The 22,598-nt window shown below is 39.5% G+C and overlaps 1 protein-coding gene across 4 annotated transcripts in view; it reads right to left on the reverse strand.

Moving 5' to 3' along the window:
• Positions 1-468: 468 nt before the first annotated feature.
• The window catches only part of LOC128202905 (uncharacterized), a 33,627-nt gene continuing 11,497 nt past the window's right edge, over positions 469-22,598 (reverse strand). For 2 of the 4 annotated variants that reach the window (XM_052904077.1, XM_052904078.1), the window contains exons 2-5: positions 10,781-11,366; positions 10,069-10,227; positions 4,830-4,887; positions 469-3,058 (exon numbers count right to left, since the gene is read on the reverse strand). In XM_052904077.1, the coding sequence (XP_052760037.1) occupies positions 738-3,058; positions 4,830-4,887; positions 10,069-10,227; positions 10,781-11,338 (3,096 nt within the window). In that variant the 5' untranslated portion in view covers positions 11,339-11,366 and the 3' untranslated portion in view covers positions 469-737. Of the gene's footprint in view, positions 3,059-4,829; positions 4,888-10,068; positions 10,228-10,780; positions 11,367-11,579; positions 12,293-22,598 lie in introns of those variants that run through there. The other 2 variants (XM_052904079.1, XM_052904075.1) reach the window with 2 other exon arrangements.

Raw genomic sequence — 22,598 nt, forward strand, 5'->3', positions numbered from 1 at the left:
ACTATTAGCTTATCATCATGTTCATCATCATCATCATCATCATCATCATCCTCCCACCACCACCATCACCATCACCAACAACAATACCATCATCATCATCATCGTCGTCGTTGTAGTCGCCGTCGTCACCACCACCAGTATCATCATCATTATAATCAACACAACCACCACCATCGCCGCCGCCGTCGTCATCATCATCATCACTATCACATCATCATCATCATCATCAGCGTCACAACCACCACCACCATAATCACCATCACCACTGACGTCTACATCGTTGTCGTCGTCATTATCATCATCATCATCATCATCATCGACATCGTCGCCGTGGCGAAGTAAGTACTTGACATTTATCAAATGATATCACATTAAACTAGGAAATTTGTTAATTTATTAAGGGATTCTTTTTTTTAAAATGTCGATCAAGTTAAACCGATTATTGCACGTGTTGATTATGGACTTTTGTGTTATAGTTAAAAAAGAAAGTTTTCATCCAAGTTCGATATATTTAATAACACCAGCCACAACGACATTGCTGTGTCCAGTTAAATCTATTTTAGGATGCATGTAAATACACAACATAAATCAAATTAATTGAATACACATAGAAAGTGGTTGATAATAATTAGTTCCGGGAAAAGTAACATATATATCTATAAATAGAATGACACTTCCCCATTGATTGTTTCACTGTTTTTCATCAAACATGAATTCCCATCATCGATGCGAACTTTTTAACTTATTGTTGACAGTTTGGTGAATTTGCAATCAAGCAATACACTCGTATTGTAAAACTCAAGAACCTTGAATGACAGCGAACTGTCCATATGTTCTCGGATGTCTTTCATCTCACTGGCAGGTTCCACCGGGCATTCCCGAATGTCGCATCTAATGGTGTGTGGTATGTTCTTCATCGTCTCTATCAGACTCCGCACCGCCCCCGCTGTCATTGTCACAAACCATAGTGTAATATCGGTGATGGAGGCTGGAGGGAGGAGGTGGAGCTCACCTAGATCTGTATACCCTATGTCAAGGCTTTGTAACTGAGGGAGACTTGGTAGTGTATCCACAAGTAACTGGACATTCTTAACGCTCTCTAACTCAACACGTTGTAGTTTACTCCACCTTTGATGGTGTTTAAATAATCTAAATCTCCACCTTTGATCGTGTTTAAATAATCTAAATATGTACATTTCAACATTCGATGATACATACTTTAAGTGACATGTTGTAATATTTGTTGGATCAACCTGCACACGTGTTGTATTGTCTCCCCGTATACGCAGATCTTCCAGCCTGTGACACTGGGACAGGTCATACTGCCCATCACGGTACCGCAGTGTCACTGCTTTGAGGGAGTCGGAGGAGGATGTGATCACCTCCTGCAGCTCTTCCCCATTAATTTGATCATTGCATCCATTGATGTATAGTGACTGAATACGTTCCTTGTTTATCATCATCAGCTTTTTTAACACTACGACATCCTGGTAACTATCAATACAGAAGTGTGCGAGATAGAGCGGTATGTCACCATAGTTGTTCGCCTTGGCTTCACGGTGTCCTGAGAGAATCAGGGGCTGAAGTAGTCTAGCCTCTCTACTGTAGATTGATGGTTGGTATGGTGGTCTAGAACTATTGATCCATGAAGACATTTGTACACCGAGCTCGGGCTTCATTCCACATATGAAAATAAATGTCTGAGAAACATCTCCCAAGATATTTTCCTTATTATCTTGTTCGTACTTGTTTGATAGCTGACTGTAGTCGTTTTCATTCAAACATAAATGAAGAGCCGCTAAAAACTCTTGAAGTGTTTTATGAAAGAATGAAAAGTGAGATGATCTCTTGATCAATGAGTTGGATTTCTTCTCTGTGAGTAAGCCTGACTTCAATGCAAATTCAACCTGCTCCCTGCTTAACAAAGCGTTGACTGTTTTGTTGCTGAAGACAACAGACGAATCTCTGCACTCTGAATACAAAGTTGTGTATGCTAACTTTGCCAGCGCAAGGTAAACCATGGGATTTTGCACGAAGCATTCGTGTTCCTTTAATACAGATGGCAGTTCAATTTTCGGAATGTTAATCCCGCTTTGCATATCACTAAGTCTACATGATAGCATGTTTATCACGCCAGCATAAATGTCACATTTTGAATCGGTTAACGATTTGCCCTCGAACCACATGCACACGAGCTGGGTGATACTGATAGGTGCCGACAATAATCCTTCAAGACCCTTCGCTGACACCAGTCTCATGAAAGCCCATGTTGTTCGTTCATCCTCATTTCCCCCATTAAGAATGTTGATGATATTTTCCACGAGTTGCTTTGTGTCTGCAGCTCCTTCTATTTCAAGATATTTGTCGATCTTTGAATCCTGCACTCTAAACTGTGACATTCGCCAGGGACGCGTTGTCGTGAGGAGTGTGGCCTTGTTGGCCGAATTTCGGAAAGGGGTGACTTTTTCCTCAGTTTTGCAGGTACAGTTTACGTTTTCCGGATGGGTCCATTCGTCGAGGCCGTCAGCTATAATTAAACATTTCTCACTTTCCAGCACCGTCTGCAATAGCCGGAAGCCATCATCGGCATCCATCTCGTGGTAGATTTTACGTATAAGTTGATCCTTGATCATTTGTGCTAGATCACACGTTTTACCTGCATCTCGTAGGGTGACATGGAACAAAAATGCAAACTCTTTGAAGAATTCTGGGTCGACATAGCGTGTTTTAATACCGACGTTTTCCTCCGCTGGTAAATACTGGTGGGTCCATTCCAGGGCACACATTACGGAGAATGTGGATTTTCCGTTTCCCGGTTCCCCAACAAGGAAAACATTTCTGAGCAACTGACCTTTTCCTAGGAAAACATCTGAAAATTTTACAACATCTTCATCGCTTCCTTCCTCGTCATTTTTGCCGATTTTTCTATGATTTTTCTCCACAATTTTCGGTGCCACGTAGAATTTGTTGAGTTTGGCGTTCTTTTCTCCAAGAATGGGAGATATCGGCATGTCGGCCAACGTGGTTCGGTAATGGTTTGCCAAACGTAGTCGCAGTCCTGTAGTAATGGAAAAATATAACATTTAAAACATAAAGGTTAAAAACAGATACGTATGCATTATTTTAAAACACTTGGTGATAAAACATGAATCATTTTTTTGATAAGACGCTTGGTACAAAAGATAAACATCAGCAATATCACAAGACCCTTGATGCAGAAGATTTGAAGCAGAATTATAAAAAGACGTCTGTTGCAAAAAATAAGTATCAGCCTTTAACAGGAGGCCCGGAACAAAAGATTAGAAGCAGCATTATCACAAGACGCTTGTTGCAGAAGATAAGTAGCAGCCTTAACCAAGACGTTTGGTACAGAAGATAAGTAACAGCATTGTCACAATACGCTTGGTACAGAAGATAAGAGGCAGCAATATTAAAAGACGCTTAGTACAGAAGATTAGTAACAGCATTGTCACAAGGCGCTTGTTGAAGAAGTTAAGAAGCAGCATTATCACAAGACATAAACAACGTTGCAAGCGCTTTTTGGTGAAAGGCACAAAGCTCGTTTTCTACGTCAAAGTTTCCACAAATTGATAGCTATATAGATATGCAAGAAAAAATATCAAGCATGTGTTTCCGGTCCGGATCGAATTTCCGCCCCTCGGGCACGCTGCGTGCCCGGTTACTCGGCAAGTCTCGTTACCGTCCACGCAGAGTGCCCGAGGGTCGGATTTTTGTATCCAGACCGGAAATACATGATTAAAATATTTTCTGCATATCTAAATTTATCAATTTTAACTTTTGTACAATAACACCAAAAAGCGCGTGCGACGTTGTTTACTAACGTCACAGAGCGCAGTATTTTTATAGCTAAAATAGCGTTCTTAACGATTAATTATTTTCAATATTAATTTAAATTCTTGCTAACATATATATTTGATTGCGCTTTATTAAAATGGCAAATATATTTTTCATAAACCATACAATAAATGAAATAAGAAGTGGCGCGTTGTTGCGCGTGACTCATCTTACATGGGGTATGCAAGATATTTTTTTCCAGCACTGGTCACATGACCGGAAACACACGTCCGGTATGCAAGAAACTTCTATTTTAGCACACCGGATAGGCATTTCCGGTGAATTCAGCCGTACTGGAATAATAATATCTGTCATGTGTTCCCATTCCGGATAGAAAAATCCGACCCGAGGGCACCTGCGTTGCCAGGTAACGAGGCTTGCCGAGTTACCGGCTACGCAGCGTGCCCGAGGGTCGGATTTTTCTATCCGGAACGGCCTCACATGATATATTTTTTCTTGCATACCTTTAATTACATTTTTTGTCAAGAAAATACATAAGAAAGCGCGTTTTTGTACATTTCACCAAACAGCGCGTCGATGATGTTTACTGACGTCATGACGCGAAATAAGTTGTATTCACCGCATACGTCAATAAGTTCCTTCGATATCAAGTCTTTTAAGGGTTCCGACCCTCGGGCACGCTGCGTTGCCAGATAACTCGGCAAGCCTCGTTACCTGGCAACGCAGGTGCCCTCGGGTAGGATTTTTCTATCCTGAACGGGAACACATGACAGATATTATTATTCCAGCACGGCTGACGTCACCGAAAATGCCTATCCGGTGTGCTAGAAATACAGAGTTTCAACACTATCTAACTTCCTTAACGAAAGTTAGTGGGCGGAAACCATGTTTCTTTCTTAGACACAGTGACCTCCACCCTACTTCTCATTACAGCCCTAAGCTAGCTCTTTACATTAGCCACCATACACACAGTATCATCCATATACGTCAATTTGATCAAAAACGTCTCTTACCTTCCTTCAATATCTCCCCTTCGTTCTCAGCACTGAGCTTGAAATCGTCTGTTTGAAGCTGTCAACAAAACAGATCAAGACATTAAGCATCCCATTATTGAAAGGCTATTTTATAAAATAATATAATGACAAAATTTTAACGGAAAACAATTTTACAATATTAGAATTTTGTAGAATGTGTAAATAAAACTATTTTTTTATCTCGTGATCACGACCAAATTACTCGTTCCAACGACTTGAATGTTGTTGCCACGACTTAATAATTTCGAGGCCACCACTTCGTTCGTTTAAGACGTGGGAGGGTTCAGACCAGTTGACGATTTGTGTCATGGGTCTGTAACGGTCGTGACCCATTGGTACGTTACCTTGGTTTGGTCTCGCTTCTAATAAGGTCAAATAGGGACTCCCACCTACACTTAAGTCCGGTGGTCTAATTAGGTACATGGTCAAATAGGGGACCCACCTACACCAAAGTCAGGTGATCTAATTAGGAGCAAGGTCAAATAGGGACCCACACCTACACTAAAGTCAGGTGATCTAATTAGGTACAAGGTCAAATAGGGACGCCCACTTACACTAAAGTCCGTTGATCTAATTAAGTGCAAGGTCAAATGGGGACCCCCATCTTCACTGAAGTCCGGTGATCTAATTAGGTGCAAGGTCAAATAGGGACGCCCACTTACACTAAAGTCCGTTGATCTAATTAAGAGCAAGGTCAAATGGGGACCCCACCTACACTTAAGTCAGGTGATCAAATTAAGTGCAAGGTAATATATGGACCCCATCTACACTAAAGTCCGGTGCTCTAATTAGGTACATGGTCAAATAGGGACCACCTCCTACACTCAAGTCCGGTGCTCTAATTAGGTGCAAGGTTAAATAGGGACCCACAACTACACTAAAGCCCGGTGCTCTATTTAGGTGCAACGTTAAATACAGACTCCCACCTACACTAAAGTCCGTTGATCTAATTTAAGTGCAAGGTAATATATGGACCCCCAACTACACTAAAGTCCTGTGATCCAATTAGGTGCAAGGTCAAAAAAGGCCCTACCTACATCAAAGTCCGGTGATCAAATAAGGTGCAAGGTCAAATAGGGCCCCGCTTACACTAAAGTCCGGTGCTCTAATTAGGTGCAAGGTAATATATGGACCCCCATCTACACTAAAGTCCGGTGATCTAATTAAGTGCAAGGTAATATATGGACCCCCATCTACACTAAAGTCCGGTGATCTAATTAAGTGCAAGGTAATATATGGACCCCCATCTACACTAAAGTCCGGTGATCTAATTAAGTGCAAGGTAATATATGGACCCCCATCTACACTAAAGTCCGGTGATCTAATTAAGTGCAAGGTAATATATGGACCCCCATCTACACTAAAGTCCGGTGATCTAATTAAGTGCAAGGTAATATATGGACCCCCATCTACACTAAAGTCCGGTGATCTAATTAGGTGCAAGGTAATATACAGACCCCCACCTACACTAAAGTAAGGTGATTTAATAAGGTGGATCAAATAGGGCCCCGACCTACACTAAAGTTTGTTGATCTAATAAAATGGAGGGTGAAATAGGGACCCCACCTTCACAAAAGTCCGGTGATCTAAGTAGTGCACGGTCAAATAGGGACCCCTCCTCTAAAGTCCGGTGATCTAATTAAGTGGATCAAATAGGGCCCCGACCTACACTAAAGTCCGGTGATCTAATTAAGTGCACGGTCAAATAGAGACCCCATCTACACTAAAGTCCGGTGATCTAATTAAGTGCAAGGTAATATATGGACCCCCATCTACACTAAAGTCCGGTGATCTAATTAAGTGCAAGGTAATATATGGACCCCCATCTACACTAAAGTCCGGTGATCTAATTAAGTGCAAGGTAATATATGGACCCCCATCTACACTAAAGTCCGGTGATCTAATTAGGTGCAAGGTAATATACAGACCCCCACCTACACTAAAGTAAGGTGATTTAATAAGGTGGATCAAATAGGGCCCCGACCTACACTAAAGTTTGTTGATCTAATTAAATGGAGGGTGAAATAGGGACCCCACCTTCACAAAAGTCCGGTGATCTAAGTAGTGCACGGTCAAATAGGGACCCCTCCTCTAAAGTCCGGTGATCTAATTAAGTGGATCAAATAGGGCCCCGACCTACACTAAAGTCCGGTGATCTAATTAAGTGCACGGTCAAATAGAGACCCCACCTACACTAAAGTCCGGTGATCTAATTAAGTGGATCAAATAAGGACCCCCTGACCTACACTAAAGTCTGTTGATATTATTAAGTGCACGGTCAAATAGTGATCCCACCTACAGTAAAGTCCGTTGATATAATTATGTGCAAGGTCGAATTGGGGCCCCCACCTACACTAATGCCTGTTGATCTGATAAGGTACAACTACAAGGTCAAGTCCGGTGACGAGGTTAAACCATACTATTCTTAATTGTATCCAATATACGCATACCTGATCCGCACAAAAGGTTGTCCACTCGATATAATTCGCAATTGCTCCTCTTACACAAGAGTACAGAAATATCTTTGCACGAGTTTATCGAATCTGATACAAACAAGAGATGTTTGTCAAACATTATGCCCCCTGAGCGCCAAGTTGCCAGAAATATTTGGACAATTGAATGAAATATGCATGGACTGAAATGACAGCTGATTTGTCATTGGATGCATATGAGGCAGGTCATCTACTGGTCATACCTAATCTTCATGTCAAGTTTGATGACCATAGGTCCGGGAATTGTTGAGTTATCACTCGGACAAGCTTTGGTCTTCCAACAGACCGACCGACATGTGCAAAGCAATTATATAACCCCTCTGCTTCGAAGGGGGGCATAATTAAACTAGATGTTCACTGAAAACTGATACTTCAACTCATGCATTTAGTGACATATAAATTTCTACTGTCTACTATATAAGAAAATAAAATATGGACAATCAGAAAACCTTTTTTCAGCTTACAGTCACACTGACCTTGACCTTTGACCCACTGACCTCAAAATCAATAGGGTTCATCTGCTGGTCATGACCAATAAGCCTACCTAGTATGAGGTCCCTGGGTCAAAGCGTTCTCAAGTTATTGATCGGAAACCGTTTTTCATGTTAAGGTCACACTGACCTTGACCTTTGACCCACTGACCTCAAAATCAATAGGGTTCATCTGCTGGTCATGACCAATACACCTACCAAGTATGAGGTTCCTGGGTCAAAGCGTTCTCAAGTTATTGATCGGAAACCGTTTTTCATGTAAAGGTCACACTGACCTTGACCTTTGACCCACTGACCTCAAAATCAATAGGGTTCATCTGCTGGTGATGACCAATACACATACCAAGTATGAGGTCCCTCGGTCAAAGCGTTCTCAAGTTATTGATCGGAAACCATTTGGTATTCCGACCGACAGACAGACAGACCGACCGACCGACCGACCGACCGACCGACATGTGCAAAACAATATACCCCACTTTTTTCAAAAGGGGGCATAAAAAGGACACTGCACTCATACCTTTTATCAGCTGTTTCACGGCCTCGTACCCTCGAGTCGGTATGACAGTTTCGTTATGTACTCTAGGATATAAGTTCATACCTGGTGAAACACTTCTACGGGGTTTTTAGCTTAGGGTATGCTAGTTTAATTGTGTCCCATAACATAATAAGTCAATTCCGGGTGCACACATGGGCATAAGTTGGCAGTAAAGTTATGTTACAATTTAAAAGCACTCTTTCAGCAAGTTACTATGTATTTCTACACGCATCGACCGAATTTAATACAAAAAAGTAAACATTAACTCATACCCTTAATCTCATACCTGTTCTGTGGCGTGTTGTGAATTACATCGGTATGCTAGTTCAGCTGTGTCATCTATCATGTAAAGTCACACCTGTTTAATCTGTTCCACGGAATGTGGTGCTATGGGCCGGTATGCTAGTTCAGCTGTCATCTATCATGTAAGGTCACATCTGTTTAATCTGTTCCACGGAATGTGGTGCTATGGGCCGGTATGCTAGTTCAGCTGTGTCATCTATCATGTAAAGTCACATCTGTTTAATCTGTTCCACGGAATGTGGTGCTATGGGCCGGTATGCTAGTTCAGCTGTGTCATCTATCATGTAAGGTCACATCTGTTTAATCTGTTCCACGGAATGTGGTGCTATGGGCCGGTATGCTAATTCAGCTGTGTCAACTATCATGTAAAGTCACACCTGTTTAATCTGTTCCACGGAATGTGGTGCTATGGGCCGGTATGCTAGTTCAGCTGTGTCATCTATCATGTAAAGTCACACCTGTTTAATCTGTTCCATGGAATGTGGTGCTATGGGCCGGTATATGTTAGTTCAGCTGTGTCATCTATCATGTAAAGTCACACCTGTTTAATCTGTTCCATGGAATGTGGTGCTATGGGCCGGTATATGTTAATTCAGCTGTGTCATCTATCATGTAAAGTCACACCTGTTTAATCTGTTCCACGGCATGTTGTGCCCAGGGCCGGTATGCTAGTTCAGTTGAGTCATCTATCATGTAAAGTCACACCTGTTTAATCTGTTCCACTGCGTGTTGTGCCTAGGGTCGGTATGCTAGTTCAGTTGAGTCATCTATCATGTAAAGTCACACCTGTTTAATCTGTTCCACTGCGTGTTGTGCCTAGGGTCGGTATGCTAGTTTAGCTGTGTCATCTATCATGTTAAGTCAAACCATTTTAATCTGTTCAAAGGAATGTGGTGCCTTGGGCCGGTATGCTAGTTCAGCTGTGTCATCTATCATGTAAAGCCATACCTGTTTAATCTGTTCCACTGATTGTGGTGCCTTGCATTGGTATGCTAGTTCATCTGTGTCATCTATCGCATACAGTCAACTTGTATTTATAATGTGTTCCACGGCATGTCGTGCCTAGGTCCGGTATGCTAATTCAGTTGCGTCATCTATCTTGTAAAACCATACCTGTTTAATCTGTTCCACAGGGTGTCGTGCCTAGGTACGGAATGCTAGTTCAGTTTTGTCATCTCTCTTGTAAAGTCATACCTGTTTTAATCTGTTCCACGGCGTGTCGTGTCTAGGGTCGGTATGCTATTTCAGTTGCGTCATCTATCTTGTAAAGCCATACCTGTTTAATCTGTTCCACGGCGTGTCGTGCCTAAGGCTGGTATGCTAGTTCAATTTTGTCATCTCTCTTGTAAAGTCATACCTGTATAATGCGTTTAGTCTGCTATCATGTAAATTCGTACCTTCTTAAGCTGTTCCACGGCATGTTGTGCCTCGGGTCGGTTTGCTAGTTCAGTCTTATCCTCCAGCAGGGTGCGTAGCTTGAACAGGAAGTCCACTAGTTCTGTGTCCTTGACTCTCTGGTCATTGGAGTGGCGTACGCGTCGACCAATGTCTCGAACCTTAAATGTTATGTTTGAAATAAGTATTGTCTAACATAGCTTGTAGTTGTGGTGAACATGGCACAAATTGAAATGCATTCAATGTGAAGAAACGTGTACATGCACGTTAAGACTCCTTGGTTTATGTCATAAGTCGCAAATGTATGAAATTATCAATTATATAGCGTATTTGTAATGGTTGCCATGGTTTTAAATGAGTATACATGGGAACTTATATATATATACTTATAATACTAAAAAATCTGCATTAATAACGAACATTCTTTAAACCGGCATTCTCTCAAATTGGCCGTAAAGACATTTTTTATATTTTGTCTGGGAATGAGCCAATGTCTGGAAACCAGTGATATAATGATAATATAGAGATATTGTATGGAAAAAGCGTTAGTAAAAAATGAGTTTCTCGGCACTGAATTAAATGTATTGATGTGCGAAATCAGCTGAATTTGAGATAAAAATATAATAAACGTCAAAACTGTCAATATGTGAGAGTGCAGCTTTAAAAAGTCAACGGAATCGTATAATATGATCATAGTGTGATTAATATGTTTACCTCTGTTAATAAATTTTGCTGTGTCGCAACGTTAAATGACAGTTTGGTTTTGAAATCCTCGCAATTTATCATGACGCTGATCACTCCGTTAAAGTCACTGTCTTTGATGGAGGACACGGTCTTGTAGCCATCGGGAGGCAGGAAACACTTGCCTATCTCCCAGGGAATGGTGCTCCATTTGTCGGCATTCGTATTCTTCCATGATGGTCCCGAAAACCTGTGATGTTTGACTATTTCATCACGGACGCCTTCACAAATCCCATTTGGACAAAGAGCATACAGTTTTTGAGGATAGTTATGAAATCTACAGTTTCTAGTACTGGTGCATATCCCACGAGTTGGGCACTTCAACACGTTTTCTGTGAAACAATGTGCACATGCTGCCCCGGGTGGAAGACCCTTGGATGTTCTAACGGTGCTATAGATGTCCTGGTGAACGCATGTCAGTACATCCTCCAGAAAATCTTGTAATCCGTCCTTGGTGATGTTGAGGGCGAGGGCAGCCTTTACCCAGTTCTGGGCTTCCTTCTCCTTTAATAATTCTCTATATGAGGCCATTGTTTTGCCATTAGATCTTATTCAATACCTGGTAAAAGAAACAAGTCACTGAGTATTACTTACATTACAAAAGTCCCTAGCTACAATAATGAGCGATCAGGGATACTTTTTTATTATTTTAACATTTCATGTGTATCCCTGTAACGCTACAACTCTCTACTATTTAACACTGGACGAAACAATATATAGTAATATTATGCATCGATGTTGATTAATAATGATATAATTGTTACAAATGTACCTAACAGTGATTTTAACTGGGTTGGATTTGTCGTTAGAGTCGTTATTTTCACATAAATATACTATGGGTCACGAAATGGGCGTAGCAGTCCACCATTTTTATACATGTTGATTTTTATCGAATAAATTTGTACCCATCCGTCAATGATGGTTAACCCTGTGCGCAGTCACAGTTATCCTCCCTTTTCTATGTATTGTGCAGAGCAACGCAACAGTGTTCAAAAATGGTGATACCTAATCATCATCATCATCATCATCATCACGAACATCATCATCATCAACTTCTCCCAACTTGACCCATCAAACACGTTAGCGTTCAGCGCATTGAAATGGTTACATTTTAATAGTGTTATTTAACCGAGCCTATTAACGACCAAAATATTCGAAATCCTCTACCCCGTTTCATACATGTACACAACCTGTCAGATTTGTCCTAGATTTACAGATTAATGGATACAATCGATGCATGTAAGTGCATTATGGTATCTGAACATGTTTTTTTTTGGCATTATGACATAAATAAATGTGTGTTTGATAGTAGGCAATTATATTTTCGTAGAAATTTGAATTTATAACAAAGATAATTTAAAAATTGTGGCCGCGAGGATCCTCTGCGCAAGGCCCGTTTGCTACTTTTTGCTGGGATGGTGGACGTCACCAGTCTGCCATAGTCTAAAAATTGTCAAAAGACTGGTTGACGGCCATTTAGATGGACTACAAAAGTCCCCTTCGGATTCTTAAAGCGACAGTCCGCAAATCGGGCAAATTAGCCATGAAAAAAAAAAAAATTCATCTATGTGTTGATAAGCATTCCTGACTGACGAATCCAAAAAAAAAATTGGTTCAAATCGACCTAGAAATGAGTTTTTCGTGTCATTTTCAATATCTCTTCTTAACTATCGGCCCCCGAGAGTTAACGGTTATATAAATAGAAAAAACAGTGGGATTCCAAAGTTCATGCGCATGCGCAGGGCGATACTATTTCCAGGTCTCTCCTCGTAAAATCCGGTCTCATCCGGTCTCATAATTCCCGGTTCATAACTTATGGCCCCAGGCAACGGATTGTGTTGCTGATGTTTATAACACGATTTTGACAATCTTATTTGTTTTTATATATAACAAAATGGTATAAAATATATAAACATTATGTCTTAATTTATGCAATTTGTTATAGGTATACACTATTTATGCAATTCGTGTTAAAGGTGTAGAGAAAGATGCGATGCAGTACAAATGCTCATGTTTTTTGCATAAAAGATTGAGGACGGCTAGAGTATGAAGTAACTTAGAATTGCACCTTTTAAATTATGTTATGTTATTGTTCTTCCTTTTATGTTTACCACCCCCCCCCCCCCCCCCCCCCCCCCCCCGACATAAAATTTTTTAAGCATAAATGATTACAATTGAAAAATTCCATGTTTGCATATCCGACTCATATCTGATTTACATGTAGTCAAGCATTGTTATTTTTTGTATTACTATTATCAATAGTATACTTATAACTGAATTTAATATGAAAAAAACACACACTCAATGTGTTTGTTATTCATGACATTAATTTCAGTACATGTGTATATTTCATGTTTTTATCTTTGCCTAAATTTATTTTATGTTTTATTGATATAAAATTTGAAATAAATAGTGACATAATTATCATCAAATATCTAATGTTTTAATCAACTGTAATCTTTTGTAATCCTATTACCCCCCGCGGTCATTAACACCTTTTTGATCACGCCCGATAGCTACTATAAAACAGAGACCGGAGGAGACCGGGACCGGGAAATAGTATCGCCCCCAAGAGTAGTCGGAAAAACCGTAGACCTACTTTCTCTTTTGCCGTCTAAAAATAGCAACTTTCGGCAATTTTCAATTTGTTAAATCTAAGTTATTAAAGCGATTTTTTAAAAAATAATTGCGGTTCAGTCGGTCTGAAACAATGTGGAACTTATTAAAAACTTTTGAAATACGGTTACTTTTGCGGACTGTCGCTTTAAACAAATTGAAACTAGAGCTGTCACAGGAGTGACGAATACCCCCAAATGCCGCCTGGACACAGGAATGGCAAACCATTCCTTTCAAAAGAGGCCATAACTCCAAGGTTACTGCACACTGCATCTTCTTTTATCATGCATGTATTGTTTTATTTAAATCTGTTGAGTAATTTAGAAGTTACACTGCTGACAAGAAAAACTAGCTGATGCTCTAGCTGATCTCTTCTGGAATAAGACATCTAGAGCATTCACGAGCTTTTCTTCCAACACGATCATCATCAAATTTTACAAGTACATATTTGGGCTTGAATGCATCCTTATCCACCTGGGAATAAATCCCGGGACTGTTCCTGTAGCCTAATTAACAAGTCCATCTGATAGGTCAATATTTGTAGTAAGCACTACTGTGGCAAATATGCCATACTTAAGTTCTGCTGGTATTCCACTGGCATCTGGTTCAAATGAAGCATGCTGGATTTGTTTTGTTTGTTCATCTTTCCAAGTGTCAAAAATATTTGCTCATTTAGTGTTTGAAGGATCTATCGAACTTGACCTGTATATTCTGATGTTACACCTGTTTACCAAAAAATGTTCAAATCTGTCAAGCCTTTCATGAGTTATCGTCCGGAAACCATTTTTTCTATTTTTAGCAACAGTGACCTTGACCCCACCAGCCCCAATATCGAACTTGATCTGTATCTTCTGATGTTGTACCAAAAATTGTTCAAATCCGTTTAGCCTTTCATGAGTTATCGTCCGGAAACCGTTTTTCTTTTTTTAGTAACAGTGACCTTGACCTTGGCCCCACCAGCCCCAATATCGAACTTGACCTGTATCTTCTGATGTTACACCTGTGTACCAAACAATTTTCAAATCTGTCCAGCCTTTCATGAGTTATCGTCCGGAAACCATGAAAACCGACAGACCGACCGACAAGCTCACTCCTATATACCCCCTCAAACTTCGTTTGTGGGGGTATAATTACTAGCATTAAAATAAGAGCTGCACTCTCACAAATTTACTGTTTGCCAACTTATTTATTATTGTCTTGGAATGAGCCATGTTTTTGCATAAATATCTGCAAACAAGTGGTATTAGACTGCTGACAAAAGATCAGATCGCAGATTTTCATATTTTCATCGAAAATAATCAAATGGCTAAAAGAGTTACTAACAGTTTAAGAAAAATGCATAAAACGTCAGTTTTTTTTAAACTAAACTATGAAAATCTGCGATCTGATTTTTGTCAGCAGTCGTAGACGTATATCACTGGTTTCCATTCATTTCATATAAATTGGCTCGTTCCAAGACAATAAAAAAAAAGTTGTAAAAACTTTCAATCTGTGGGAGTGCAGCTTTAAAAAAGTGTTGAAATAGCAACCTCATTTTTCACGACGTAAATTAAAAATATTATTGGCCTGCATAATATCCCTATTGCCCTCTATCCGCATATTATATAACATGGACCAAGTTTTAATACTTCATTATACAACAGGGCAAAGATCCAGTTAAGAGAATGGTATATTCACTGCTATAGCAGCCAAATGTATCATAGGTGCTATACAAAGCAGATTTTATAATCTTAGGATGACAGTTTTGCTGTTATAATAGGACCCTTTTCATGTGTAGTAAATTGATTCTTTATGTTGCCATGGCAACCACATTATTGTCTGGTGCGTTCGACATGCTGTGAAATCATTTATATTCGTTGGCATGAAATTTCGTGGTTTGCCGAAAAATTACAATTTCGTGGGTACTTGAATTCGTGGTTTTTTGTTTTTGAAAAAAAAATAATAATCAAAATTGCGATCGTCCTAGATCGACTGCATTCCACGCGCTGGCCCGTGATTTCCGCTGTCTACGTCACTCGGTTTATGACACTCGCTAAAGTGGTACGACATACCAATTAGTGAATATGTACATGTCAATTATCGATTAAATTGGAAATTAAGGTCATAAAAGAAGATGTACCATGATCCTTAATACAGATAGACGAAGCCATTGAATGCCAATTAAGAATTTTGCAAACTGTAAAAACACCGAGAAGGTCCGTATATTTGAGTAAGCAATCCCTAAAGATAGCTGATGTTTACAAATTCAATTACTTTTGAATATCGTCTCATTTCAATATTTATTTACACGTTTTTGTTTAATAAGTATATTGAACGCTTTGTTTTGTACATTGTCACATTGGGTGCTCAGTAACCTCTAATGTAATCGATTAATTATTTCATTAAAGAAATAAAATCGAGAACTGACACTCATCACTCACATTTTGTAAACCTGGAGATTTTAATGAACAGCACATGTTAAGGCACGTGCTTCTGTCATGTGTTTCATAAAAACACATTAAAATGATTTGGTTTATTATTTGTTAAAGGCTAATATAATATATTAACAAAACAATGATAGTAAAATATACAGTTAGACGGATATTAACGATGTGTACTGCGCCCTCCGTAACGAATAAACCAGAGTATGTACATATTAACATGGCAATTGAAAAAGGGAACTAGAGATTGCTTTTTTGAAAAAGCGCTTGTCTCCCCTATTGTGTGGTCGTAGCTGAGAAAAAATAAATGATGGACATGAAATTTGTAACTTTGGACTGGAGACAAACCAACAGTGAAGTTTGGTTTATTCGATTATATAAAATAGTGAAGAGAAGAAAGTGTTGTTGATTAATCATGGAAAATGTAAACGAAGTTTGCATTGTATGAAGTTCCTGGGCGCAAGCGTTATTCAATTATTGATCGGAAACCATTTTTCAGCTCACAGTCATCGTGACCATGACCTTTTACCTACTGATCACAACATCAATAGGGATCATCTACATAACCAACTTGCATACCAAGTATTAAGTTCTTGGGTGCAAGTGTTCTTTAGTTACTGAGCGGTAACCATTTCTTCAACTCAAGGTCATGGCAACCTTGACCTTTGACCTACTGATCTCAAAATCAATAGGGGTCATCTACTAGTCATGACCGACTAGCGTACCAAGAATGAAGTTCCTGGGTACAAGCGTTCTTAAGTTATTGAGCAGAAACCATTTTTAAGCTTAAGGTCACCGCCAACGTATCATTTTTTACCTGAAGGTAACCTTGACCTTTGACCTTTTGATCTGAAAATCAATAGGGGTCATCTTCTAGTCATGAACAACTAGCTTACCAAGTATGAAGTTCCTGAAACCAAAGGATCTTTAGTTATTGAGCGGAAACTTTTTCTTCACTTCAAGGTCATGGCAACCTTGACCTTTGACCTAGTGATCTCAAAATCAATATGGGTCATCTTCTAGTCATGACCAACTAGCATACCAAGTATGAAATTCCTGGTTGCAAGCGTTCTCTAGTTATTGAGCGGAAACAGTTTCTTCACCTCAAGGTCACGGTGACCTTGACCATTGACCTACTGATCTCAAAATCAATAGGAGTCATCTACTAGTCATGAACAACTATGAAGTTCCTGGGTACAAGCTTTCTTTAGTTATTGAGCAGAAACCATTTTTAAGCTTAAGGTCACTGCCAACATAACATTTTTTACCTGAAGGTAACCTTGACCTTTGACCTTTTGATCTCAAAATCAATAGGAGTCATCTAATAGTCATGAACAACTAGCATACCAAGTATGAAGTTCCTGGACCCAAAGGATCTTTAGTTATTGAGTGGAAACCGTTTCTTCGCCTGAAGGTCACGTTGACCCTGATCTTTGACCTAGTGACCCCAAATTCAATAGGGGTCATCTACTAGTCATGACCAACTAGCATACCAAGTATGAAGTTCCTGGGTCTAAGAGTTCTATAGTTATTGGGCGGAAACGAAGTGTGACGTACTGACTGACTGACTGACAGACTGATGGACTGACTGACGGACAGGGCAAAAACAATATATGTCTCCCCATGAATGGGGGAGACATAAAGATATTACACGCAAATGATTTTTACATGGAAGGTCACCACGACCTTGACTATTGACCTTGTTACCCCCAAAACAATTGGGATCATCTAGACATCATGACCAACCTCACTTCAAAGTTTGGTGAACCTAGATCAAAGCATTCTCCTGATATTGCACGGAAATATTTTTTTACATTAGAGGTCACAGCGACGTTGACCTTTGACCTTGTGACCCCCCAAAATATAGGAGTTTTCTAAACCTCATGATCAACCTCCCTACCAAGTTTGGTGAACCTAGGTCAAACCATTCTCAAGATATTGAGCGGAAATGTTTTTTACATTGGGGGTCGCCGCGACCTTGACCTTTGACCTAGTGACCCCAAAAACAATAGGGATCTTCTACACCTCATGACCAACCTCCCTACCAAGTTTGGTGAACCTAGGTCAAACCGTTCTCAAGATTTTGAGCAGAAATGTTTTTTATATTGGGGGTCGCCGCGACCTTGACCTTTGACCTAGTGACCCCAAAAACAATAGGGATCCTCTACACCTCACGACCAACCTCCCTACCAAGTTTGGTGATCCTAGGTCATGCGGTTTTCCAGTTATCGATCGGAAACGAAGTGTGACGTACCGACGGACTGACGGACTGACGGACAGAGCAAAAACAATATGTCTCCCCCAGAGAGGGGGAGACATAATAAAGGGTCAATATTTCGTGGGATCTTGAATTCGTGGATCACCCAACCCACGAAAACCACGAACATTAATGCCCCACGAACATTAATGATTTCACAGTATCAAGTTTTTAAACACTTTTTAGTTACATATCAGGGCTTTTTCTATAGTACCCACGGGTCCGACTATCGGACCCATTCCCAAAGCTAAATATATGATATTTTTCTCAATCTTCAGAAAAAAATCCCAATCAATTTTTTTTTTTTTTTTAGCAATTCTTTTTACCTGTAAATGGTTCTTTTTCAACATCCTAATAAATTATGTAATGTGAAGTTTTTTTAGTAATTGAACTCAGAAATCATTGTTTTCATCACATTCAGAGATATGAAATATTATCTGTCATGATTTATTGCAATAGATATTTTTACACCCCAAGAATTGATATTTCAGCCATTGTGGGTCTTTTAAAGGGAAAATGAACTAATATCCTAATCATTTCCTAATTCACAGGAGACTAGACAGCTTTTTCTTTTCACTGTAAAATTTCACAATTTTCCACATTTTCACGACGCAAAATTTCCCAAAATGTCTAGGGTCTTTTTCCCAAAATGGGCAGAAAAAGCCCTGCATATATGTAAAGATCGAGTCTAAGTAACATTTTCACTATTTGTCGAACAATAAAATAAAATGATGTGCATGATATTCGGACGGACTTCCCCTAGAGTGAAATCGGTAGGGGGTTAAAATTATTATATAATATACAGCATAAAAGTATTTAAGTTATAACCTTTGTAATGGTTCACAGTTATTATATTTTTTACCAAAATAATCAATTTAATGCGATGCAGTCGCAAAACTCTTTATTTTGGTAAATACATACTGACATAACCCTTAAAGCTGCACTCACATATTTACCATTTTACAACTCTTTTTTTTTGTCTTGGAAACAGCATTTTTTGCGTAAATATCTGCAAACCAATGATATAAGATTGCTGACAAAAAATTGGATCATAGATTTTTATATTTCCACTCGAAAACTAATGTTTTATGGTTTAAACCGTTACTTACGGTTTAAGAAAAATGCATAAAAAATCATTTTTTTAACTTAAATATAAAAATCTATGATCTAATTTTTGTCAGCAGTCTTATATAACTATTTTTTATGCATTTTCGCAAACATTGGCTCATTCCAAGACAACGAATAAAAAAATTGACAAAACGTTCAATCTGTGAGAGTGCAGCTTTAAATCAGCTTAATATTCGAGAGAATATTTTGTCTACTGGTTCAGCCCCTATAACAGCTGACTGCTAATTTACTTAAGTGAATGTAATGCAGATTTTAAAAATACTGTCATTTGACCCCAGGGCCATAATTTGAACAAACTTTGTAGAGGTCCACTAGACGATGAATCATGCCAAATATCTAAGCTCTAAGCCACGTAACTTCAGAGGAGATGATTTTTGAAGTTTTCACTATAAACATACATGTATATAGAAAACCCATGACCCCCCAAGGGGGCGGGGCCAATTTTGACCCCAAGGCCATAATTTGAACAATCTTTGTAGAGGTCCACTAGACGATGAATCATGCCAAATATCTAAGCTCTAGTCCAAGTAAGTTCAGAGGAGAAATTTTTTGAAGTTTTAACTATAAACATATAGAGAATACCCTAACCCCCCGGGGCAGGGCTAATTTTGACCCCAAGGCCATAATTTAAACAATCTTTGTAGAGGTCCACTAGACGATGAATCATGCCAAATATCTAAGCTCTAAGCAACGTAAGTTCAGAGGAGATTTTTTATTTTTTTTTACTATAAACATAAAGAGAAAACCCATGACCCCCCGGGGGCGGGGCCAATTTTGACCCCAGGGCCATAATTTGAACAATCTTTGTAGAGGTCCACTAGACGATGAATCATGCCAAATATCTAAGCTCTAGTCCAAGTAAGTTAAGAGGAGAAGATATTTGAAGTTTTAACTATAAACATATCAAGTATACCCATGACCCGCCGGGGCGGGGCCAATTTTGACCCCAAGGCCATAATTTGAACAATCTTTGTAGAGGTCCACTAGACGATGAATCATGCCAAATATCTAAGCTCTAGTCCAAGTAAGTTCAGAGGAGAAATTTTTTGAAGTTTTAACTATAAACATATAGAGAATACCCTAACCCCCCGGGGCGGGCTAATTTTGACCCCAAGGCCATAATTTGAACAATCTTTGTAGAGGTCCACTAGACGATGAATCATGCCAAATATCTAAGCTCTAAGCAACGTAAGTTCAGAGTAGATTTTTTTTTTTTTTTACTATAAACATAAAGAGAAAACCCATGACCCCCCGGGGGCGGGGCCAATTTTGACCCCAGGGCCATAATTTGAACAATCTTTGTAGAGGTCCACTAGACGATGAATCATGCCAAATATCTAAGCTCTAGTCCAAGTAAGTTAAGAGGAGAAGATTTTTGAAGTTTTAACTATAAACATATCAAGTATACCCATGACCCCCCGGGGCGGGGCCAATTTTGACCCCAAGGCCATAATTTGAACAATCTTTGTAGAGGTCCACTAGACGATGAATCATGCCAAATATCTAAGCTCTAGTCCAAGTAAGTTCAAAGGAGAAGATTTTTGAAGTTTTCACTATAAACATATAGAGAAAACCCATGACCCCCCGGGGCGGGGCCAATTTTGACCCAAGGGCCATAATTTGAACAATCTTGGTAGAGGACCATTTGGTGATCCTACCTACCATATATCAACGGCCTAGAAGAAGCAAGAAACATCCCTATGAAGTTTTATTAATATTGGCCCAGCGGTTAAGGAGGAGATGTCTTTTAAGTAAATTGTTGACGGACGACGCACGACGGACAAAAGGCGATCACAAATGCTCACCTTGTCACAAAGTGACAGGTGAGCTAAAAATCCTGCCATCCCATTGGGCAAAAATATAATTTCGACCTCCAATCGCAGGTTCGATTAGTATATACAAATTTATTTTAGCTCGATTGTAAGCTTATAGAATCACTCCCGGGTCCGTTTCCTGGGCAGAAACCAGTACTGTGTCCATTTTGAGAGGTACCCCTGGTGGGGATTGAACCCCTTGGGTGAGAGGCGGGCTCCTAAACCACTAGACCACTCTCACCCTGATGGGAATCAAACCCACAAACGCTTGGGTCATAGGCGGACACCTATACCACTAGACCACTCTCACACGTCTGTTGATAAATCCAATCTATGGAACCCATAGCATCATCACTCTGGTGAACAAGAATGATTAAATTGATGCTGATCCGTGGTCTAGTGGTACCGCACTTGACTATCAATCTATGGGTAGGAGGTTCGACTCCCATGCAGGCCTACAGCCTATAATATATAGTAGTATCAGGTATCAGCAGATAAGGTAAATGAAATTATAAAACCATGCTTCATTCACTTTTTTTCAGTACATGTGTAGATGCATTGTTATAATACATTATTATTCATTGTATTTATAGTTATCCTTCTTACCTGATTTATATGTTTGTTGTATAACATTTACGTAAAGTTTTGTTCTATAAGACTGTATGTTTCTTTGTATATGTTCTGATTATCATGTGTTATGTGTCTTCATATCGGAGGAAAAAGAATCTCTCTTTACTTTTCTACATGACATGTTAGAATAATTAATGCGATTGTGTTAAAAATAAAGTACAGTACAGCCTTTTAGCTCACAGAGTCACTGTTAATATCTAAATTATGATCATACACCAAATTGATGATTATGTGTTACTATGATTCACAGCCTATCAATAAGTATGCGATGGGATAGTCCACTACCAAGATGATTTTTCACAAAGCTTATGCACCAGTCAATTGTAATTACGGCCCCCAGGTGCAGGGAATAGCGGGGACTTTGACTTTCGGTCCAGCCAACCCCGGCTAAAATCCCCCGCTCTGCGGGGAGGAACAGATGGTAAATTCCTCGCCAAATGTCCCCGCACCCCAGCGAACCTAGGTAAGGCCCATTTATATTTAAAGCGAAGACAAAACCACCGCATTCACCCGGCACTGCGGGGCCACCTGAAAGGTAAAAACACGGCCTATTTCCCCGGTATACCCCCGGACCTGGGGGCCGTAGTTACATTTGACTGGTGCATTAATAATAGAAAGGCTGGTTACCTACTATACAAACAATATAAAACAAAAATTGAACCAAAATGCAATACTTTTGTCATAAAGAATGACAATTCGTTTAATATATATATGTATAACTACACGTATGATAAACAAGTCCAATTTCATCTATTCATGATATTTGTGCAACCGTTATGGATGAATGAGTACAGTAGAATCTATGCGATATAATCAGAACGTATTTCGTTAATTCTAAGCCTTTTTCCCTTTAATAACTTATCTATTATTTTCCCCCTCTTTAACCAGTATGTATATACATATGTACCAGTAGGCGAGTAGTTCTC

The sequence above is a fragment of the Mya arenaria genome, chromosome 9, assembly GCF_026914265.1.
Source record: "Mya arenaria isolate MELC-2E11 chromosome 9, ASM2691426v1".
Taxonomy (NCBI): Eukaryota; Metazoa; Mollusca; class Bivalvia; order Myida; family Myidae; genus Mya; species Mya arenaria.